This window comes from Oncorhynchus mykiss, chromosome 1, assembly GCF_013265735.2.
Source record: "Oncorhynchus mykiss isolate Arlee chromosome 1, USDA_OmykA_1.1, whole genome shotgun sequence".
In the NCBI taxonomy this organism is placed as follows: Eukaryota; Metazoa; Chordata; class Actinopteri; order Salmoniformes; family Salmonidae; genus Oncorhynchus; species Oncorhynchus mykiss.
Window position 1 is genome coordinate 22,081,763 of NC_048565.1, and position 17,122 is coordinate 22,098,884.

The window sequence follows — 17,122 nt, forward strand, 5'->3', positions numbered from 1 at the left end:
GGTGGATTTGAAGGGAGGGCGGAGGTGGATTTGAAGGGAGGGCGGAGGTGGATTTGAAGGGAGGGCGGAGGTGGATTTGAAGGGAGGGCGGAGGTGGATTTGAAGGGAGGGCGGAGGTGGATTTGAAGGGAGGGCGGAGGTGGATTTGAAGGGAGGGCGGAGGTGGATTTGAAGGGAGGGCGGAGGTGGATTTGAAGGGAGGGCGGAGGTGGATATGAAGGGAGGGCGGAGGTGGGGCAGTGGGGATTAGAAAGGATAACTTCCACTGTGTGAAGTCAAAGGGCCTGGCAGACATAGAGGATTATGGAAAAACAGTGGGCCTTGACCCCCGTCTCCTCCCCATCCTTTCATGCTTTGTTCCCACTCTCTTACATCTCCCTTTATTTCAGATATTGCATCTTATGATGACGTTGATACTCTCCCAAAGATGGAAAACAGACACTGCTTTTTCAACAAAGCCTTCACATTTAGAACTGTTATTATGATATGCCTGTGAAGACCCAGAATGTCTCCATTTTGCATAAAGATCAGTGCGTTCTCCATGAGTTTATAAGTAGTTCTAGATGCAGTGACTGTATTAACTGATACAGTGACTGTATTACCATGGCCTAATGCAGTTTTAGTTACAGTGTGTCGGTCAAATTGTTGGACAAAGGCGGAGTTGGCTCCAGGCTGGGCTGAGGCTCCAGTCAGTCAGTCTGCTGTAGCACGCCACAGAGGGCTCCCTAGTGACAGCCTGTACATAATTGATTGTTTATCTGTCTGCAGCATGAGCAGCACTAGTCAAGAAGAAAAACCCCTACACAGGACGCAAAGGCACACACATACACAGATGGATGCATGCAGACACATGTACTGTACGCGCACGCGCGCGCGCACACACACACACACACAAAGGATAACCTCTTTGCAGACACACACACACACCTAGTCTGCCAATTTCTCCATCCTGTCGATTCAGAGTGATGGCATACAACTCCCCTGCCCGGCAGGCATAGACAGATGTGACCTTGGGCAAATCTTCTCTCTGTTTTTACTCTCCCCTTCCGTTAGTTTTATATGCTATCTGCATCTCATACGACACCCTGTTCCCTATAAAGTGCACTACTTTTGACCAGGTCCCATAGGGTTCTGGTCAAAAGTAGTGCACTTTGTAGGGAAAAGGGTGCCATTTGGGACACATCCTATATGCTGCCTCAGTGGGGAGGTTTTAATGCAGGACATCAGCAGGTGTGATAGAGCAGCAGGACCGGTGTTCCTCCATGTTCTTGACTCTGTCATATAGACATCGTACCCTCAAAGGAGAATCTCAACACCACATCACTTTCAATTTGTTTGAGCCTGATACGGTTCACAAAATGTAATGGATGGGATGATTACAATGAAATGGATGTAGCTTAGGTCTCTCCCGTGGTACGCATTCTCATTCAGATGCATCCTTGTTCTCAGATAGTAAGATGTTCAGTTTGAGGGACGTTTGATTTTTGCTGTATTAAACAATAGAACTCCAACAACTACAGAAAAAATACTTCCACTAATTAGGAGAAAAGCACAATATTATACTTTATTGTTATTGTTTAGTAAGACTCCTGAGAGCTAGTCGGTTGGTGTATGAACATGTGTGAGCACAGCAAAGAGGACTTGATGCCAGGCTTAGGATGGCCCAGAAAATCCACTAACACAAATGGTAGAAGTGTTACCCAGTGATAAGCAATACAATGTTATGCACCATAGGACTAGAATTATTCTGCCAAAATGAGTTGGATAGTTTGATAACCAATGGCAGGTTTAGGTCCTTTGGGACCTGACTTTTTGTGTCATTCTAGATACTGAGTCATAACTGAAGTTTTGTTTTGCTTCTATAAAAAGGTACACAGGAAGTTTCCAGTCATTTTTGGAAGGTCACAACATAACACCAAATGTTTAGTAAAAAACTTCCTTAAGTTGTACATAGTAAGCAAATACTTATCACAAAGTAGTAGTTCGCTACACCCACAATAACATTGCTAAATATGTGTATGCGACCAATAAAATTGAACCCTCTGGAACGGTCCACACAGAATGGATGTATTCCTGTGTGTCTGGGATAAAGATCTCCCTGTGTTCTGCTTGGTACTGATGATAGTGTGTGTCTGCCTCTCTCTGCTTCCTGCGGCTAAGGTGTGATTGACCTGTGTAAGGTGAAGTTTAGTTCAGGTCTTAAAGGTGCTGTTATGGTATGATTGACCTGTGTAAGGTGAAGTTTAGTTCAGGTCTTAAAGGTGCTGTTATGGTATGATTGACCTGTGTAAGGTGAAGTTTAGTTCAGGTCTTAAAGGTGCTGTTATGGTATGATTGATCTGTGTTTGTTTTGCTGTTCCAGAGCATGATGAGTGTGTGAGCGGACTGCACAGCTGCGCCCAGAATGCCCTCTGTTTCAATACGGTGGGGGGACACAGCTGCTCTTGTAAGCCGGGATACACTGGCAACGGTACCATCTGCAAAGGTGAGATCCTACTGACCAGACCCACACAGATACAGTACAGATAGGGTCATTTTTCATTCTAGTACCTTAAAGGTTTCTTCAGCTGTCCCCATAGGAGAACCCTTTTTGGTTCCAGATAGAACACTTTTGGTTCCCGGTAGAATTCTTTCTACAGAGGGTTCTACATGGAACCCAAAATGGTTTTACCCGGAACCAAAAATGGTTCTCCTATGGGGACAGCTGAAGAAACCTTTTTGTAACCCTTTTTTTCTAGGCCTAAATAAAATGTTAATCGACCTAAATTAATGTTGAATACTGACTTCGTGGTACCTGTGTTCTTCCTCTAGCGATGTGTGATGGCCTGTGCCAGAATGGAGGAACCTGCATCTCCCCTAATAACTGCATCTGCCAGCTAGGCTTCACAGGGAAGAGGTGTGAGACAGGTAAGACTTCCTTTGTCCAGTCGGCAGTCCTCTGATTTAAACACTGCATCAAGACTACAGAATAAAAAGTATGAGGGAAGAGGTGAGGTGTGGAGTTGTTTACTTTGATTTGCATTTCAAAGGATCAAATATGATTTTTTAAATCAAATCAAACCAAATCAAATGTTAGTTACATGCGCCGAATACAACAGGTATTGCAGACCTTGCAGTGAAATGCTTACTTACAAGCCCTTAACCAACGATGCTTTAAGAAGTTAAGAAAAATAAGTGTTAAAGTAGTCACTCAAGACTAAAGTAGTCACTCTTGCTGAAAATAAAATCTTAAGAGGATACTTTCAGTGTTATCATCGCTTTGGTGCCAGAGTTTATTTCATTCTCTAGACATACCAGAAAGAGCCCATTAAGTCATCTGCATCCTTGTTTAAAATAAAACCAATGTCTTGTGTTCAATTGGAATACATTTGACTGAGACAATCAAATGAGACTGTTGTCCATTTTAAGTGTTGACCTGGCCCTGACTGTACTTAGTGACTGTCTTTATTTACTCTGACAGTAAAAATGGCATGTGGTCTTCAGTTTCTCCAGAACCGTTATCCATAAATACATGGCTCTTAGTTTCCCCATTCCCCTGTTCATCCTCCTTCATTACCTATGTATTCTGTTCTGTGGTGACTAATAAGATAGTAATCTGTTATTAATATCGCCAGATATTATTCAGTATGGCATTTCTTTTACAGGGCTTTAAACTTTCTCACTTTCAAATGACAATAGCACACAAACACTGATTCACTGTGCATTATAGTGCATCAAGCATTATACTGTAGATTTACCACTATGCATCAAACTCATCCTATATTGATGTCTATCTTTTGTAATCTGTTTTTTGTATATATTTCCATCTGCGGTGGTGTATATGTGAGCATCATGGGGAGAGGTTGAAACGGCGTTGACATGCTCATGTAGCAGTTTAACACTCCTTATCCCTGATCTATACAACAGATGCTTTGCTCTCAGCCTAGTGTACATAGAGAATAGCTGTCAGGACAAGGCAACATGGAAAGCTAACAAAAAAATACAGGGCCCTTACAGTTTGAGACTGTCTTTAGGCTCCCAGACAGGGCAGACAGAACAGAAACCGAGATCTGCTGAGCCGCTGCCTACTCATTGGTGCAGGTATTGATTGCACATAAAGGACCTTTATGAGGCGTACCCTTTTACTGCCTGTCTTAAAGCAAATTACTTTTCTCAAGGTGCTGTTCTGTCCTGTTTTGTGATGCTGAGGACAGCTGAAGGGAAGGCTAGAAAGCTGGCTGGTGTTATGAGCATAATAACCACGATCTCTTATCACTCCACCTGCTCTCTGCAGTAGACCAGCTCTGATGACCATGTACCCTAGTAATGATATGGCCAGAGCCCTTAACCATTTCATTACCTTCACTAGTCTGGGCTTTGCCTTCACTAGGTTTTCTCTGTAGAATCTGCAATTTTCTGTTCTGTAGATCTAGCAATAGTGAGTAGCAGGGGACATGGAATTGTGAGAATGTATTTTCTGTTTAATAGAACAGTTTAGAACAGAATTCTTAAAGCCTAATTAGTGACAAACAAATAGTTGTGGTGCAGAGTGACTTTGTCAATCTAATCACAGAATGAGGGAAAACAGTAATGATGATGATGTGGAGCTCAGGCCTCTGTTAATTTTGGGCTCCTTCCTTCCCAACAGTTAATCATCAACGTTGATTTTAATTCACACACACACACTCAAACAGATTCCCAGAGAGGGTGCCTCAGGTGACAAGGCTTTTGTCACCACCTCTGCATCTGTTTCTCTCCTCCTTTCCACTCTGTCTCCAGCCCCGTCAGGCTTGTGACAGCTCCTGTCCTCACGTGCCCATTGTGCCCTCAACAAATAGCTGGAGCCACCTCTGGAGTTGCCTGACGACTCAAACTGAATTCTTCCGCTGCTCTATGTTCACGACATACTTCAGTCTGAGACGCCATAGTTGAAGTAATTTGTGGTGACGTCAAAATTAGGGATGTTGCACAAAACATCAGTGATTGGATCATCTCTAACCAATCAGAGTATTAAAGCCAATGACGCATTCTTTTTTACACCCTTTTTTGTGGTATCCAATTGGTGGTTACAGTCTTGTCCCATCGCTGCAACTCCCGTATGGACTCGGGAGAGGCAAAGGTCGAGAGCCATGCGTCCTCCAAAACACGACACTGCCAAGCCGCAGCAATGTGTCGGAGGAAACACCGTACAACTGGCGACCGAAGTCGGCGTGCATGCGCCCGGCCCACCACAAGGAGTGGCTAGAGTGCGATGTGACAAGGACCTCCCGGCCGGCCAAACCCTCCCCTAACCCGGATGATGCTGGGCCTATTATGCGCCGCCTCATGGGGTTCCCAGTCGCGTCCGGCTGCGACACAGCCTGGGATTAAACCCGGGTCTATAGTTACGCGCCACTCGGGAGGCCCCACCAATGACACATTTTGTAAACGCTGCTTTACCCACGTATGAAACCCATCGGGTTCTGGAAATAGTCTGGTGGTACTCAGATCCAGACTCATTGAGGAGAAGAAACTAACGTCCATGGGCGTGACGCAGCGTTTGGCTAGAGCAAGGAGTTTGGGCAACCAGGCAACCTCTGGAGGCCTCTGCAGAGACCTCACCAGGCAGTCAGTGGATGGACTGGAGGAGTCAGTGCTCATGTGCTTATGAGCAGAGAGAGAGAGAGAGACAGAGAGAGAGCTCCATCCATCCAACATGGAAAAGCTTTCACAGCGGCCCACTCCCCCAACCAACCCACCGTGCTGCTTTTAGAACCGGACACACACTGCCTCCAGAACAGTGGCAAAGCTACCTGCCTGTGACAGCTGAGAGAAGATACGCATACACACACACACACACACACACACACACACACACACACACACACACACACACACACACACACACTACATATTTGTTTTGTTTTTAGCTCATTATCGTCTCCCTTTATATTCAAAGCCATTCCAAGCTTGTTTATGCTTTATTGTTTGTTTTTTTCCTCCACTCTGATAGCCCACTGTGCCTTCAGTCGCTAATGGCAACCCGTTGTTGCCCTTGGCGGCAGTTATCTGTGGTTACAATAAGACAATGAAAGCAGCCAAAACAAGAGTGATCTTGGTGTTGTCTCACTCCCTATGTTTTTGACTCATCTTTACACTAAAATTGTTCTTCGAGGACCAAGATAAAGAAAGGGGCTTGTGTTAGATGTTATTGCTGTGCTTTAGAAACAACTCTGCTTGAAATATGGAGAACAACCTGGTGGAAAGCTTTGAAAAGCTTGTAACTATTCAAGGCTTGTTATTTTTGTACTATTACAGTAGTTACATACTCAGATTTACATACTCGCCTTTCTACATTTAAGAAAGGTCCGGAAGGTCTTAAACATGCTTGATGAACCTTTCAACATTCTCAGGTAACTTCATATTTTAGGCTTTTTTTAGGCTCTATTAAATGAGAGTGGTTGCCTGACTAGAGAAAGAGCAGAGAGGATACAGCACAGTTCTGTTACAAACCAGACAGCAGAAGAGCCGGAGCCCAGGGGTCACTCTGACACATCGACCAGGAGGGTGGATGGGTGGACGGATGCAGACAAACAGTTTGTTACTACAGACCTCATTAACATGGAGGACAGACGGACGGACGGACGGACGGACGGACGGACGGACGGACGGACGGACGGACGGACGGTAGCTGGAGGAGACATCTTGTCAAATCAAATTTTATTTGTCACACATACACATGGTTAGCAAATTTTAATGCGAGTGTAGCGAAATGCTCTCTTCTATTCACATAACTGTTTCCTTACATAGTCTGAAGTAGGGAGTGAGTGTTTGAATAGTATTGCAGTGATTGCTTTTCCTCCCTCAACAGCCCCCATGAGGTCTCTCTCTCTCTCTTATATATATGCGGCCCAGTTGATCTAGTGGTTTTTTAATCACAATGATTATTACTTCACTTCGCCATACTTCTCCTGTTTCCAAGTGACTCACTGTTCATTCTCTACCATGTTGTATTGGCATTGCTCCATTACTATAGATTTACAGTATAAAATGTGTTCGAGTGCGTGTGTGTCTCTTCACTGTCCACTTTGTGCCGTGAGGTGTTCCATGTACACATGGCTCTATGTAGTACTGTGTTTCCCAGAGTCTGTTCTGGACTTGGGGACTGTTAAGAGACCCCTGGTGGCAAGTCTTGTGGGGAATGTATGTCTCAGCTGTGTGTTAGCTGTTTGAACAGACAGTTCGGCGCTTTCAACACGTTGATACCTCTCACAAAGACAAAAAGTGATGAAGTCCTCTACTTTGAGCCAGGAGAGATTGACATGCATGTTATTTAAATTAGCCCTCTGTGTACACTGCTCTGTTCTGGGCCAACTGTAATTTGCCTATGTCCTTCTTTGTGGCACTTGGCCATTTAACTGGGCAGTAGTCCAGGTGTGTTGAAACTAAGGCCTGTAGGACATGTTTTGTTGATTGTGATGTCAAGAAAGCAGAGCAAGTCTTTATCACGGACAGACCACTTCCCATCTTAGTTACTGTTACATCAAAAATGTTTTGACTGTCAGTTTACAATCTTGTGTTACACTAAGCAGTTTAGTCTCCTCAACAGGTGAGACTAACGACTGACTAATGAGGCGACAGGTGCAATACATCCTGACCAATGAGAATGATTCCAATCAGTGTGTGTCCACACCTGAATAGAACCAACCTTGAAAACCAAAGCCGGTAACAATGAGGATTAGGGTTTAGCGAATAATTTGTCCCAAATACTATGCTTTTAGTTTTTGATATATTTAGGACTACCGTAATACTAGTGTTGCAGTGATTTTACTTGCTGTGGTAGCTGATGTGTATAATGTCAATTCATCAGTGTACATAGACACACAGGCTTTACTCAACGCTAGTGGTAGGTCATTAGTAAAAAAAGTAAGGGGCCAATACTCTACCTGGTTTACATTAGGAATTCCTGATTATGTTGGAGATGCTTCTATTAAAGAACACCCTCTGTGTTCTGTTAGATAGGTAACTCTCAATCCACAATATGGCAGAGGATGTGAAGCCATAAGGTATTTTCTAAGATCGAAAATGTCAAAAGCTGCACTGAAGTCTAACATAACTGCTTCCACAATCTTCTTATTTTAGCCAATTCTTTCAGCCAATCCATCAGTCATTTGCGTCAGTGGCGTACATGTTGAGTTAGCTGACAATGTCATGAAAACGATGTGCACGCTTCAAAGCGGCGAGGTAGTTAGCAAGAATGACAAGAAACTTCCATGTGGGGAATCGTAAGTGGCTCATTTCAGCTCATTTGATCTTGTTCTTGATACCATGTCTCGTTTTGAGGTGTTTTGACTGATGTCGCATCTATGCAAATATGACTAACATCTGCTAGCTAGCTAGTTAACCAACAGCTGTAAATATGTATTTGAGTGCTCATTGTGGAACTTTAGTTCTGTTTTTTGAAAACATTGTAGACTAAATATAGTTTACATGTTAACAACAATCTGAGCCATCCCCGTCGTTTTTCCCCGTTGTTGCGCACACATCAGTTTTGTTGCTAATCAACCAACCCATTTATATTTTGTATTTATTTAACCTTTATTTAACTAGGCATGTCAGTTAAGAACATATTCTTATTTACAATGACGGCCTAGGAACAGTGCCTTGTTCATGGGCAGAATGACAGATTTTTACCTTGTCAGTTAACACATTTACTGTAAAATAGCATTGTATCTGGTTAAAAAGTTTAGTGAAGGTCGGTACCAGGCTGCTTTGGTCGGCTGTTTGAACGAGTAAAGGGCTCTTTGGTATTTTTTGGTTGTATAATTACTTTTCACTGGGCTCAAACGGTCTTATCAGGGGATATATTTAATAACATGTTAGATATCCAGAAATATATAGATAGACATGCTCCAGATACTCATGTCCTTACTTTCATATACAGAGCTAGGATATTCTCCTTAATGGGACAGTTTCTACATGCGTCCACTCTGGAGTTCAGAAATCTCCCTGCTACCGTATGAGTCCAGAGAGATATCTGAGGTGAGATATGTTCAAGACACACACCTGATGCGCGTGCACCCGCTTACATATTTTCAGAAATGTATCATATCTTTAGTAACCTGATCATTTATGTATATGTTTTTTAAATACTGAATGTCTTCAATAGATATCCTTATATCCACATGTCTGATTGAAAAAGGGCTAAATCTAACTCATTAAATGCCCAGTGACCAAATGATTTTACCTGTTCAGGTGCCGAAAATCATCATGCTTCTTCACATATGATGGTGACATATCTGAGCATACATTTGCACCATATTCAGTAGTAGGTTATACAAAGCACAGAAAGGCGAACATCATATTTAATCCAAGTTGCTATTTCCAAAGCACATCTTTGCTATTTCTGTTTAAAATATGCAGCACAGCAAATCCAGAGCTCCCATCACAAAATTGCAAATGTAGGCAAATCTTTGCTAAAAATAAATGTTTATGTAGCCCTCTCCTGCAGTCGAATGACCAAAGAGCCCTCTAGTGGCCTCATGGGTGGAATGTTATTCATATTTATCACAATTTTATAATTAATGAACATACAAAAAAATAATTACTAGGGTGTTTCTATGTCTAACATAGATTTCCTTTTATTTTTAAATTGAAGTATTCTGTGATGTATATGAAGTGTAATATTGAATACATTTAAACTCTATATCTGACATGGTACAGGTGTCTTTTTTAAGCCCATAACCATATGTGTGAGGTGTGTACTTTTGTTTCAAAGTTGATTTGTTTAAGACTACAAAGAAACACAGTGTGACATTGATTTAGCCCACTGCAGTTAAAGGTTTGACAGTATGTCCAACCGGCCTCACAACCTGCAGACCACGTGTTTGGCGTCGTGTGGGCGAGTGGTTTGCTGATGTCAATGTTGTGAACCGAGTGCCCTGTGGTGGTGGGTTTATAGTATGGGAATGCATAAAATACGGACAACAAACACAACTGTATTTTATCAATGGCAATTTGAATGCACAGAGATACTGTGATGAGATCCTTTCCATATTTTGTTATGTTACAGCCTTATTATGAATTGATTAAATAAAATGTTTTCCTCATCAATCTACACACAATACTCCATAATGACGAAGCTAAAACAGTTTTTTTTAAATGTTTGCAAATTCGTAAAAAAATAAATTAAGAATTGTAGAATGTAAGGGGGAATTTACGCATGTGCCGTGCATTCGTGATAAGTCTAATTCAGACGTGACAGGAAGCAGTCGTTTGAGAAGGTATATTTAGACCCACCATCAATTTTACAAAGGCCTCGGAAGTGCTTTGTTGTAATTGTGATCGACAGCTGTGGTGTCACATAAAGGAAGTAGAGGGTGAAACGTTTAATTGAAAACGTGACCTCCTGTCACCATTGCAGGGCATTTAGGCATAGCAACAGAACAGTTTGAATGAATATACGCTGAAAATAGTTCAATTTGTGTATATTTAGAACTGCATTCCCTCTAGGTTGGTTATAAATAGTAACTCCATCTTTCTTTGAACAATTTCATACAGTTAGATTGAAGAAAATATAATTTCAATAGATTATTTTTTCCCCCTTCCCCATCCTGGCTTGAGACCACATGCCGCTTCTCTATTTCAAAGCATGCCAAGCTCTGTCAACGGAAATACACTGGCATCAAAGATCATGAGAGATTTCACTTTATGACTGAGAGACGAGAGAATATGATTAATTTCAAGGCTGGTTATTATTTTTGGTGTTACCATATGATTTTAGGTGACAAGGTGGCTGTAAGGGTCTGCATTTATTTTCTTAGTCAACCGTGTGTTCTGTTTTGTTGTGTTCTTGAACGTAGCCCTGTCTTTCATTTTTGTTCATTGATGTCACCTGTGTTTAGTTACTCATCTGGTCTCATCAGCTTCTTATTTAGTTCAGTTCATTCTGTTTGTGCCTTTGTGAGGTATTGTTCATTTTAACTCTACTAAGCCTTTTCCTAGCTCGTTTGTGAGAATCAGTTATAGCCTTCAGTCCTAGTTCTGATTCACCTGCCTGTTTGCCTACCTGTGTATGACCATTGCCTGCCTGTGACCAAGAGTCTTGCCTTCTGCAAAGGTGAAATAACCACCTGCCGCGCTCTGCGTGTGAATCTCCACTTTCTTTCTCCCTGAGTATTCATTATAGTGGCAAGGTGCTGTAGTTAGCTTTTTTTTGTGTTATTTCTTAAATTATTTGCTCAGAATGTTAAGTATTATGTCCTACAACCAAAAATAATGTTTGGACATTAGTTCGGAGGTCACTCGAGAAATTCGACCAGAAATTTTACTTCCCTGATCTGGATCCTTTGTTTGGACATCCCGAGGCAGCCCCATTCATCCTGGGTGCTACACCCAGATGTTGACGCCAGAGAAAAGGGAGGGGAAGTGTGGTTCTAGTCAGGCAGCGAGCAAACAACCCACCGCTTCCAAGTATAGTACTCGCAAACGTTCAGTCCCTGGACAATAATGTAGACAAGCTTGAGACATAAGGGACTGTAGCATACTCTGTTTTACGGAATCATTACACTGGACTTCAACGTCAGCAAGACAAAGGAGCTGATTATGGACTACAGGAAACGGAGGGCCGAGCACACCCCCATCCACATTGATGGGGCCCGTATTGGAGCGTGTCAAGAGATCCAAGTTCCACGGTGTCCACATCACTAAGGAATTAACATGGTGCACACAAACCCACATCGCTGTGAAGAAGGTACAACAGTGCCTCTTCCCACTCAGGAGGCTGAAAAGATTTGGCATGGGCCCTCAGATCCTCAAAGTTCTACAGCTGCACCATTGAGAGCATCTTGACTGCCTGCATCACCGCTTGGTACGGCAACTGCAAGGCAAGGCGCTACAGTGGTGAGTACCACCTAGTACATCACAGGGGCCGAGCTTCCTACCATCCAGGAGCTCCATACCAAGTGCTGTCAGAGGAAGGCACTGACTCTATGCACACACACTGGACTCTACCCCAAACTCACACAGACTTACACTGACAGCGAAACACACACACACTACATACTCGTAACACATGCATACTAATGCCACACACACACACTTTCACACTCACCACATACGCTGCTACTACTGTCTATTATCTATCATGTTGTCTAGTCACTTTACTCCTACCTATATGTACAAAGCAACCTCAATTACCTCGTACCCCTTCGCATCTATTCGGTTCTGGTACTCCCTGTATATAACCATTTTAATTTAGTGATCGTTATTTGTTTTTCACTGTATATTTATTCATTTTATATACAGAACCAGTCAAACGGTTGGACAAATCTACTGATTCAATGGTTTATTTTTTAAAACTATGTGTAGAGGTCCTGGACGGCAGGAAGCTTGGCCCCAGTGATGTACTGGGCCGTACGCACTACCTTCTGTAGTGCCTTGTGGTCGGGGGATGAGCAGTTGCCATACCAGGCACTAACCAAGATGGCGCCGACAGAGAGTGCCGCCTCGCTATGAGTTCATAGCGAATTTTGCAGTTTTCGCACACCACCCAAAGCTTCCGAGTATATTACTCGCTAATGTCCAGTCTCTAGATAACAAGATAGACAAAATTAGGGCTAGGGTTGCTTTGCAGAGAGACATCAGGGATTGTAACCTACTATGTTTCACAGAAACATGGCTCTATCGTGATATGTTGTCGGAGTCAGTACAGCCACCGGGATTCTCAGTGCATCGTGCCGACAGGAGTAAAGATCTCTCCAGGAAGAAGAAGGGCGGGATGTATGTTTCATGATTAACGACTCATGGTGTAATTGTAACAACATACAGGAACTCAAGTCCTTTTGTTCACCTGACCTAGAATCTCTGAAAATCAAATGCTGACCGTATTATCTCCCAAGGGAATTATCTTCGGGTATTGTCACATCCATGTATATACCCCCCTCAAGCCGATACCACGACGGCCCTCAAGGAACTTCAATGGACTTTATGCAAACTGGAAACCATATGTCCTGAGGCTGCATTTATTGTAGCTGGGGATTTTAACAAACCACATTTGAGAACAAGGCTACCTAAATTCTATCAGCATATTGATTGTAGCGCTGGCATAAAACTGGATCCCTGCTACTTCCATGATGCATAAAAGGCCCTCCCCCACCCTCCTTTTGGCAAATCTGACCAAGACTCCATTTTGCTCCTCCCTTCCTATTGGCAGAAACTCAAACAAGACGTACCCGTGCTAAGGACTATTCTACACTGGTCTGACCAATCGGAATCCACACTTCAAGATTGTTTTGATCACACGGACTGGGACATGCCCGGAGGTAGCCTCAGAGAATAATATTGATTTATACGCTGATTCGGTGAGTGAGTTTAAGGAAGTGCATAGGAGATGTTGTACCCACTGTGACTATTAAAACTACCCTAACCAGAAACCGTGGACAGATGGCGGCATTTGCGCAAAATTGAAAGCGCGAACCACCACATTTAACCATGGAAAGGTGACTGGGAATATGGACGAATACAAACAGTGTACTTATTCCCTCCGCAAGGCAATCAAATAAGCGAAATGTCAGTGTAGAGACAAAGTGGAGTCGCAATTCAATAGCTCAGACACGAGACGTGTATGGCAGGGTCTACAGAAAATCGCCGACTACAAAAAGAAAACCAGCCACGTCACAGACACCGTTGTTTTGCTTCCAGAAAAACTAAACACATTTTCCCGCTTTGAGGAGAATACAGTGCCACTGATGCGGCCCGCTAACACGGACTGTGGGCTCTTCTTCTCCCTGGCCGAAGTAAGACATTTTAAACGTGTTAACCCTTGCAAGGCTGCCTGCCCGCATGGCATCCCTAGCCACGTTCTCAGAGCATGCGCAAACCAGCTGGCTGTTTTGTTTACGGACATATTCAATCTCTCCCTATCCCAGTCTGCTGTCCCCACAAGCTTCAATATGGCCACTATTGTTCCTGTACCCAAGAAGGCAAAGGTAACTAGTCAAGGATAATATCACCTCCACCTTACCTATCACCCTAGACCCACTTCAATTTGCGTACTGCCCCAATAGGTCCACAGATGATGCAATTGCCAAAACACTGCACACTGCCTTATCCCATCTGGACAAGAGGAATATCTATGTAAGAAGGCTGTTCATTGACAACAGCTCAGCATTCAACACCATAGTACCCGCCAAGCTCATCATTAAGCTTGAGGCCATGGGTCTCAACCCCACCCTGTGCAATTGGGTCCTGGACTTCCTGATGGGCCGCCCCCAGGTGGTGAAGGTAGGAAACAACATCTCCACCTTGCTGATCCTCAAGCTACTTTTATGTCTGTTATAGATTGTGGGGATATTATCTACATGCATGCTACGGCATCCACACTGAAACTGCTGGATGCTACTTATCATTTTGGAGCGGTAGGGTAGCCTAGTGGTTAGAGCGTTGGACTAGTAACCGGAAGGTTGCAAGTTCAAACCCCCAAGCTGACAAGGTACAAATCTGTCGTTCTAGGCCGTCATTGAAAATAAGAATTTGTTCTTAACTGACTTGCCTAGTTAAATAAAAGTACAATAAAATTGCGCGCTTAGGTTTATTATGGGTGCTAGCTACAGAACTCACCACGGAATCCACACTTCAAGATTTTTTGATCACAAGGACTGGGACATGCCCAATTGTGGGTTGGACTTCGCTGTCCATGAGATGAGAACAACATGCTCTCCTTTTTGTCTATAAAGCACTTCTGAATAAACAACCTTATTTATCATCACTCATCAACATTATAATTACATTGCCTTGCGAAAGTATTCGGCCCCCTTGAACTTTGCGACCTTTTGCCACATTTCAGGCTTCAAACATAAAGATATAAAACTGTATTTTTTTTGTGGAGAATCAACAACAAGTGGGACACAATCGTGAAGTGGAATGACATTTATTGGATATTTCAAACTTTTTTAATAACAAATCAAAAACTGAAAAATTGGGCGTGCAAAATTATTCAGCCCCCTTAAGTTAATACTTTGTAGCGCCACCTTTTGCTGTGATTACAGCTGTAAGTCGCTTAGGGTATGTCTCTATCAGTTTTGAACATCGAGAGACTGACATTTTTTCCCATTCCTCCTTGCAAAACAGCTCGAGCTCAGTGAGGTTGGATGGAGAACATTTGTGAACAGTTTTCAGTTTTTTCCACAGATTCTCGATTGGATTCAGGTCTGGACTTTGACTTGGCCATTCTAACACCTGGATATGTTTATTTTTGAACCATTCCATTGTAGATTTTGCTTTATGTTTTGGATCATTGTCTTGTTGGAAGACAAATCTCCGTCCCAGTCTCAGGTCTTTTGCAGACTCCATCAGGTTTTCTTCCAGAATGGTCCTGTATTTGGCTCCATCCATCAATTTGAACCATCTTCCCTGTCCCTGCTGAAGAAAAGCAGGCCCAAACCATGATGCTGCCACCACCATGTTTGACAGTGGGGATGGTGTGTTCAGTGTGATGAGCTGTGTTGCTTTTACGCCAAACGTAACGTTTTGCATTGTTGCCAAAAAGTTCAATTTTGGTTTCATCTGACCAGAACACCTTCTTCCACATGTTTGGTGTGTCTCCCAGGTGGCTTGTGGCAAACTTTAAACTACACTTTTTATGGATATCTTTAAGAAATGGCTTTCTTTTTGCCACTCTTCCATAAAGGCCAGATTTGTGCAATATACGACTGATTGTTGTCCTATGGACAGAGTCTCCCACCTCAGCTGTAGATCTCTGCAGTTCATCCAGAGTGATCATGGGCCTCTTGGCTGCGTCTCTGATCAGTCTTCTCCTTGTATGAGCTGAAAGTTTAGAGGGACGGCCAGGTCTTGGTAGATTTGCAGTGGTCTGATACTCCTTCCATTTCAATATTATCGCTTGCACAGTGCTCCTTGGGATGTTTAAAGCTTGGGAAATCTTTTTGTATCCAAATCCGGCTTTAAACTTCTTCACAACAGTATCTCGGACCTGCCTGGTGTGTTCCTTGTTCTTCATGATGCTCTCTGCGCTTTTAACAGACCTCTGAGACTATCACAGTGCAGGTGCATTTATACGGAGACTTGATTACACACAGGTGGATTGTATTTATCATCATTAGTCATTTAGGTCAACATTGGATCATTCAGAGATCCTCACTGAACTTCTGGAGAGAGTTTGCTGCACTGAAAGTAAAGGGGCTGAATAATTTTGCACGCCCAAATTTTCAGTTTTTGATTTGTTAAAAAAGTTTGAAATATCCAATAAATGTCGTTCCACTTCATGATTGTGTCCCACTTGTTGTTGATTCTTCACAAAAAAATACAGTTTTATATCTTTATGTTTGAAGCCTGAAATGTGGCAAAAGGTCGCAAAGTTCAAGGGGGCCGAATACTTTCGCAAGGCACTGTAAGTATTCAGACCCTTTGCTATGAGACTCAGGTGCATCCTGTTTCCATTATCCTTGAGATGTTTCTACAACTTGATTGGAGTCATCCTGTGGTAAATTCAATTGATTGGACATGATTTGGAAAGGCACGCACCTGTCTATATAACCAAGCCATGAGGTCGAAGGAATTGTCGGTAGAGCATCCGAGACAGCATTGTGTCGAGGCACAGATCTGGGGAAGGGTACCAAAGCATTTCTGCAGCATTGAAGGTCCCCAAGAACACAGTGGCCTCCATCATTCTTAAAATGAAAGAAGTTTGGAACAACCAGGACTCTTCCTAGAGCTGGCCGCCCGGCCAAAGTGCGCAATCGGGGGAGAGGGGTCATTCTGACAGAGCTCCAGACCTCCTCTGTGGGGATGGGAGAACCTTCCAGAAGCACGACCATCTCTGCAGCACTCCACCAATCGGGCCTTTATTGTAGAGTGGCCAGACGAAAGCCACTCCTCAGTAAAAGGCACATGACAGTCCGCTTGGAGTTTTCCAAAAGGCACCTAAAGGACTCAGACCATGAGAAACAAGATTATCTGGTCTGGTGAAACCAAGATTGAATTCTTTGGCCTGAATGCCAAGTGTCACGTCTGGAGGAAACCTGGCACCATCCCTATGGTGAAGCATGGTGGTGGCAGCATCATCATGCTGTGGGGATGTTTTACAGCCACAGGGTCTGGGAGACTAGTCATGATCGATGGAAAGATGAACAGAGCAAAGTACAGA

General features: G+C 43.2%; 1 protein-coding gene across 2 annotated transcripts in view; it reads left to right on the forward strand.

The window, feature by feature from the left end:
* Positions 1–17,122, forward strand: part of LOC110508655 (protein kinase C-binding protein NELL2) — an 83,229-nt gene that overhangs the window by 57,134 nt on the left and 8,973 nt on the right. For both annotated transcript variants that reach the window (XM_021589385.2, XM_036970165.1), the window contains 2 exons: positions 2,363–2,485; positions 2,812–2,907. In XM_021589385.2, the coding sequence (XP_021445060.1) occupies positions 2,363–2,485; positions 2,812–2,907 (219 nt within the window). The remainder of the gene's footprint in view (positions 1–2,362; positions 2,486–2,811; positions 2,908–17,122) is intronic.